The sequence below is a fragment of the Carcharodon carcharias genome, chromosome 12 (genome assembly GCF_017639515.1).
Source record: "Carcharodon carcharias isolate sCarCar2 chromosome 12, sCarCar2.pri, whole genome shotgun sequence".
NCBI classification, from domain to species: domain Eukaryota; kingdom Metazoa; phylum Chordata; class Chondrichthyes; order Lamniformes; family Lamnidae; genus Carcharodon; species Carcharodon carcharias.
Genome location: NC_054478.1, coordinates 90,059,407 through 90,066,188, shown reverse-complemented (window position 1 = coordinate 90,066,188; position 6,782 = coordinate 90,059,407). Strand labels below are relative to the sequence as shown.

The window sequence follows — 6,782 nt, the reverse complement described above, 5'->3', positions numbered from 1 at the left end:
TCCTTGCAGAGGTTGCAAAAGGCAAAATTAGAACACACTAGGAGCTGCCGACTTTCCTTCCATCCTCCTCTCCTGGTCCCTCTCCCACCTATAAGACCTTAAGACGTAGGAGCAGAAGTAAGTCATTCAGCCCATCGAGCCTGCTCCACCATTCAATGAGATCATGACTGATTTGATAATCCTCACCTTCACTTTCCTGCCTTTTCTCAATAACCCTTGATTCCCTTACTGACTAAAAATCTGTCGATCTCAGCCTTGAATATGCTGAATGACCCAGCCTCTGCAGCCCTCTGCAGTAAATAATTCCACAGATTTACTACCATCAGAGAAGAAATTCCTCCTCATCTCTGTTTTAAATGGATAACCCCTTACTCTGAGATTATGCCCTCTGATCATAGACTCGCCCATAAGGGGAAACAACCTCTCAGCATCTATACTGTCAAGCCCCCTAAGAATCTTATATGTTTCAATATGGTCGCCTCTCATTCTTCTAAATTCCAATGAGTCCAGGCCCAGCCTACTCAACCTCTCCTCATAAGAAAATCCCTCCATACCCAGGGTCAACCTAGTGAATCTTTTCTGGACTTCCTCCAATGCCAGTATATCTTTCCTTAGATAAAGGGACCAAAATTGTTCTCAGTGTGGTCTAACTAGTGCCTTGTATAGTTTAAGCAAGACTTCCCTAATTTTCCCTTTGAAATAAAGGCCAACATTCAATTTGCCTTCTCTATGAACTGTTGAACTAGTATGCTAACTTTCTAGGATTCATGCATGAGGACCCCCAAATCCCTCTGTGCTGTAGCTTTCTGCAGACTTTCTCCATTTAAATAATATTCTTCTATTCTTCCTTCCAAGGTGCATAATCTCACATTTTCCCACATTATATTCCATCTGCCAAGGTTTTGCCCACTCACTTGTCTATATACCTCTGTAAACTTGTATCATCCTCACCCCTTGCCTTCCCATCTGTTTTTGTCTCATCCGCAAACTTGGAGATGATACATTCACTTCCCTCATCCAAGTCATTTATATTGTAAATAATTGTGGCCTCAGCACTGATCCCTGTGGTACTCCACTAGTTCCAGGTTGCCATCCTAAGAGTGACCCCCTTATCTTAACTCTCTGTCTTCAATTAGTTAGCCAATCCTCTATCCATGCTAATATACTACCCCAACACTATGGGCTCTTATCTTATTAAGTAGCCTTATGTGCGATACCTTCTCATACGCCTTTTGGAAATCCAAGTATATTACATCTATTGGTTCCCCTTTATCTATCCTGCTTGTTACTTCCTCAAAGAATTGTAATAAATGTGTCAGACATGTTTTCCCCTTCATAAAGCCACGCTGACTCTGCTTGATTATATTGTGCATTTCTAAATGCTTTTCTATAACATCCTTTACAACAGACACTAACATTTTTCCAATAATGGATGTTAAGCTAACTGGTCTATAGTTACCTGTTTTTTGTCTCCCTTACCTGCTTTCCTGCTCTTTTTTCCTTCTCTGCCAACCTCATTCTCTCTCTTTCATCTCCTTCCTTACTCACCAAGTGCAAATTACATTGATTAGAAAATAGATTTTACAAAAGCTCAGAAATAGTCATTTATATTTAAAATAAATATTTATTAGTGATTTCAATACATTCCACATGCATCCCAAGTTAAACTCTTATACAATTTCCATTAGCATACATTCCATAAACAAGAACCATCACACACTTTTAGTAAATACATGTACGATAGTATAATGTATCAAGTACAAATTAGAAAAAAGCTTTAGGCACTTAAGTATTCTTGCACCCCAACCCTGTTACTGCACCCATTCAAAATTACAAATAAATTCAAGATTATCAAATTAATTAAATACTTAAAGCTTATAAAATACAGTGTAAGACCACCCTTAAACCAGTTTGTAGCACTCAGATAGATGCCTTCTAACCTCCTTTTTTAAAACCTAATGACAAAAGTTTTTTTTTCTCAAGCTAAAATGTAGTAGACTGAATGTTTCACAGATATTAAGGGTGATGTGATTACAAACAGTAGTAAAGATACATTTGTCAATTCAAGTTTGCCACGTAAAACAGTTATTGCACAGGGAATACCTCATAGAGGTCAGTGCTTCAAGAAGGAAATGATAAACAAATTTCCACACTAGTGTTACAGCACATGTAATTGGCTTAATCTTTAACTAAAAGTGGAATTTCAAGTTTTAACCTTACTAGAGGTAAATATCTAACAGCAAGACACTAACAAATATTAGAATAAATTTAAGTCCTTTACATGTTACACCTATTACATTTGAGTTAACCGCTTTTAAAACAATTTTAGCTAGGTGAAGCACTTAATCAAATACACAAAGTACAGTTTAGGATTTGCATATAAGGAGCTGTTCTGAAATTTGACTAGATAAAAGCAACCCATCTCAGCAGCAATAGCATCTCCTGAAGCACCGCATATCTAAGTCGAATGCATCTGCTAGGTATGTTTCACCAACATGAGCGGTTAGAAGCCAGTATTCCAAGTAGCAAAAGTGAAGTGTGTTTTTGGCTGTGTTGAAGACAGCTTCTTTTGAAACCAGGCCACAACCAGGAAATTTCTCCTTGAAAACACTGAAAGGAAATAAAAACAGATTAAATTCAAGTGGAAAATGAAATGGGGTATGGTCAGGCAATCAATAAATAAAATTGGTTCTGCACCTTATTCAAGGAACTGTTTATAACTATTTGAGCCTACTTATATACACTTTCTTGGGTTCAGTGGCATTGATTACTCCCTTAACAAGTCTTACTTTAATGGGAGTTCACTCACATTGACATATCTACTTGATCAATATTATAAGCTAGGTCGAGAGCATCATTTTGTGATCTACACCAGATACTTGTGTATTTCACGCACATTTTTTCAATCACTCGGAAAGTAGACCAAGTGAACACTTGACTTCAAATGAATCATTACGCTGCTTTATTTCCCACCAGGTACAACATCAACAGTTATGATCGTGTTCACTTCTTTCCATCAGTGTAACTTGCATAGTATAAAAATAATCAAAACGTTATATTGCCATAGTTCAGTGGACTGTTTTGCTTCACTTTAAGCAACTTTTGAACTCCTTTTCCCTGTAATTAATCCTTTTCAAAGCCCTTTTCTCCCTGGCTGCCTCTAATTTTTTACTGCTGGACACAGTCAGGGAGCAAAAAACTATGAAGAAAATAAAGAATCCATTGTTAGCTCTCAGTCACACCTCTGTAGTACTTCATACAACAGTAACTTGAAATATCTTGATTGATTTATTTCAAAGTACATGGTTATAAACCAATGGGAATTTCTCACTAGGCACCAATCACAAAGAGAAATCCCTTTAGGATAAACCTGGAAGTGTTTGCCTGCATGTTGACTGTAATTAATATACTGGGGTTACAGTATAAAAAGCTGTTCTTCTGTCGAATACATCAGATTACAAACAAATGAGAATTTCCCCATACATTTAGAACCTTCAAGCAAGTAGACAGCATCGTTCAGCAGAAATAAAACAAAACACCTTAGAAACAGTCTTCAATACTTCAACGTTACACACAAAAAAAATCAGAAAATAGTGACTAAGGGACCTTTTACAATGTCCCCAATTCTCAGACATATTAAAAAATAGTGTGACCTGCCACATTTTGTATCTCAGTTTAGCCGCACTAAAATCAGCCCGAAGGCAATGTTATCATCCAAGTCCTCAGAATGGTTATTTCATCTTTAGGTTTCTTTTTTAAAATCAATACACAGTAAGTTGTTCAAGGTAGATGGTTGCTAATGAAAGTGCTCACAGACTAAAACAAAGAGAATCTTAAAATAATAGCAAACAAATCTAGGCAATTAAGGGATTTTAGGAATGAAAGAGAAACATAAAGGGATCTGATAAAAACGCTTTCTAGTTGGTTTTACAGAACTTCAAATAACAGAGGAAGGCCAGACTTCAGAAAAGAAAACACTTAAAACCAGATGTGCTCCTTCTTTATCAGCACGATGGCTTGAGTTAGCAATGGTTACTCACTGGAGTTACGAGAACTCTTCCCTTTGCCCAACAGCAGAGCTACCGGTTGGAGATATCGCAGCTAGAAGCCCGTCCATAATTTCTCGCTTTATTTCTCCAGCAAGTGATTCTTTTATCTGTTGGGGACAAAAATAAAATCTCTGTGTCACAACATGCTGCCAACTGGCACTAAGCAGGAGGGATTTCTGAAAACCCTCCAGTTTTTTCCCAAACTAGGTATCAAAAAACCTTGTGGCTCCTGTGTGTAAATATATATAGGTGACTGCTCCCAAGTCTCTAGCAATATTATTCTTCAGACTGCTAGACAGCTGCTAGAAGGCAAAACAATGGCTAGGCTACGTCAAGCATTTTGCAGAATCCATGCTATAGCAATGCAGTTGAGATTAGTACAGGAATACACGGCATTTAACAGAACACTACTTAATTATAAAGACCTATATCTTGGCTCAGCAAGAAAGGAATTAGCAAATTCATAAAAGGCGGCTCAATCTTAGTCTTTTATTCACAGCAAGAAAGCTCAAATAACAAGCCACAGATAATAAAGTGACTACAAGGAAACATTCATGGTCAGAATCCCAGTAAGCAATGGACCCTCTTTGTGGTTCAAGGCCAGTTTGTTTAAGTACACAGGCTCTTTAAATCTTTTGCAAAGCCACACACACACCATAACTTAAAGAAGCCAAATTGTACAAGGCTTGCATGGGAAGTTTCGGATTCCTGTGCACAGTAAAGCATGGACAGCAGGTGGAAGAAGAACCAGGTACAATCAACCAATTATCTAGGCAGTCAGCTAGAATCAAAATAACCACAAAAAAGAAAAGAAATTAGAAAGTAGGCAGTCTCGTAGATGTGGAGAGGATCAAAAAAATGTTTTTGAAGCTTTTTTTAGTTTTGAATACAGTCAAACACCTCTTAGTAATTTGTAAACCAACCTCTGTTACCTGATGGTTTAAAAGAAAGTGTTACTGGCAAGGCCAGCATTTATTGCCCCTCCTTAATTGCCCTGGAGAAGAAGGTGGCAAGCCACCTTCATGAGCCACTGCAATCCATATGGGTACACCCATAGTGCTGTTAGGAAGGGGGCTCCAGGATTTTGACCCAGTGACAATGGAAGAATGAAAATAAGTCAGGATGGTGTGTGGCTTGGAGTGGAACTTGTAGGTGGTGGTGTTTCCATACATCTACAGCCCTTGTCCTTCTGCATGCTGAAGGTCGCAGGTTAGGAAGGTGCTGTCAAGAGAGTGTTGGCATCTTGTAGATAGTACACACTTCTATCAATGTGCGCTGGTGGTGGAGAGAGTGATTAACATGGTTAATAAAGTGGGCTGCTTTGTCCTGGATGGCGTCAAGCTTCTTGAGTGTTGTTGGAGCTGCACTCATCCAGGCAAGTGGAGAGTATTCAATCACTCCTGACTTGTGCCTTGTAGATGGTAGACAAGTTTTGGGGAATTAGGTGATGAATTATTCTCCACAGAATTCCCAGCCTCTGACCTGCTCTTGAGTCATTTATATACCTGGTCCAGGAGTTTCTGATCAATGGTAATCCCCAGAATGTTGATAGTGTAAGATTCAGTGATGGTCATACCATTGGATATCCAGAGGAGAAGTTTAGATTCTCCCTTGTTGGAGATGGGCATTGCTTGGCACGTTTATGATGCGAATGTGAGTTGCCACCTGTTAGCTCAAGACTGGATATTGTCCAAGTCTTGTTGCATTTGGACATGGGCTGCTTCAATGTCCGGGGAGTCACAAACGGTGCAGAACACTGCAATAATCTGTGAGCATCCCCACTTCTGACCTCATGATGGAAGAGAGGTCATCGATGAAGCAGCTGAAAATGGGTGGGCTTAACCTGAGGAACTGCAGACATGTCCTGGGATTGAGATGTTTGGCCTCCAACATTCACAACCATCTTCCTTTGTTCTAATTGGAACTAGCAGAGTGTATTCCCTGCCATTCCCACTGACTTCAAGTTTTCCTAGGGATCCTTGATGCCACACTTGGTCAATTGTTGACTTGTTGTCAAGGGCAGTCATTCTCACCTCACAATTTACTATAATTTTCATGGTCAAAGGAATCTTTTCCCATGATTTTCCAGGACTTGAACCTTCATGGGTGTAACTTGCCCTCATTAAAAGTCTTTTAGGTTTTTTTTGCCATTCTATAGTGCTTTTAAAAATATGTAGTACTCAAACAGATTGAGAACAAACTGATGTTCTAGCATGATCTTAAAACCAAAGTACTTTTAATTCATCAAAAATGTTAAAAATACTCATGAACATATGGCCCAGATTGTTGTAGGCCAGTCACACCCCAAGATGTGCGTGAAGGCCCCATGGAAGTCTTGATGCACCAACTCTGTGGGAATTTCCCTGGAAGTTTGAACTTATGATGGGCAATTGCTCTGCTCCCTGGGACCCTTCAAAAAAAAAAAATCCCCAACTCAAGAGTTAGAATGTACTGAATGTACTGTCCAACTCTAGCAAGGAGAACATCAGCGACCCTCGAGATGCAATGGTGTGCTATTGTTAGCAAGATGCCATCAAGGACTGCAGCTGATCCTTGGAAGGAGCCAGAAGCAAAGATGTTGAAGGCCAAGGTGACTTCCATGGCCATGGTGAGCAGTGCCGGAGGTCTGAGGTCTTCCGCAATAAGGGTGGAAATCTGTGACCATCTACCTGCAGAGTCACAGTCGCCTCTGGCGTTGTTACTTGGTCATCTCTAGGTAGCTCTGCTGCTGAA

The 6,782-nt window shown here is 39.5% G+C and overlaps 1 protein-coding gene across 2 annotated transcripts in view; it reads right to left on the bottom strand.

Annotated features, from left to right (window-relative positions):
• Positions 1-1,604: 1,604 nt before the first annotated feature.
• The window catches only part of itprid2 (ITPR interacting domain containing 2), a 318,082-nt gene continuing 312,904 nt past the window's right edge, over positions 1,605-6,782 (bottom strand). For both annotated transcript variants that reach the window (XM_041200974.1, XM_041200976.1), the window contains exons 18-19: positions 4,041-4,156; positions 1,605-2,610 (exon numbers count right to left, since the gene is read on the bottom strand). In XM_041200974.1, the coding sequence (XP_041056908.1) occupies positions 4,046-4,156 (111 nt within the window). In that variant the 3' untranslated portion in view covers positions 1,605-2,610; positions 4,041-4,045. The remainder of the gene's footprint in view (positions 2,611-4,040; positions 4,157-6,782) is intronic.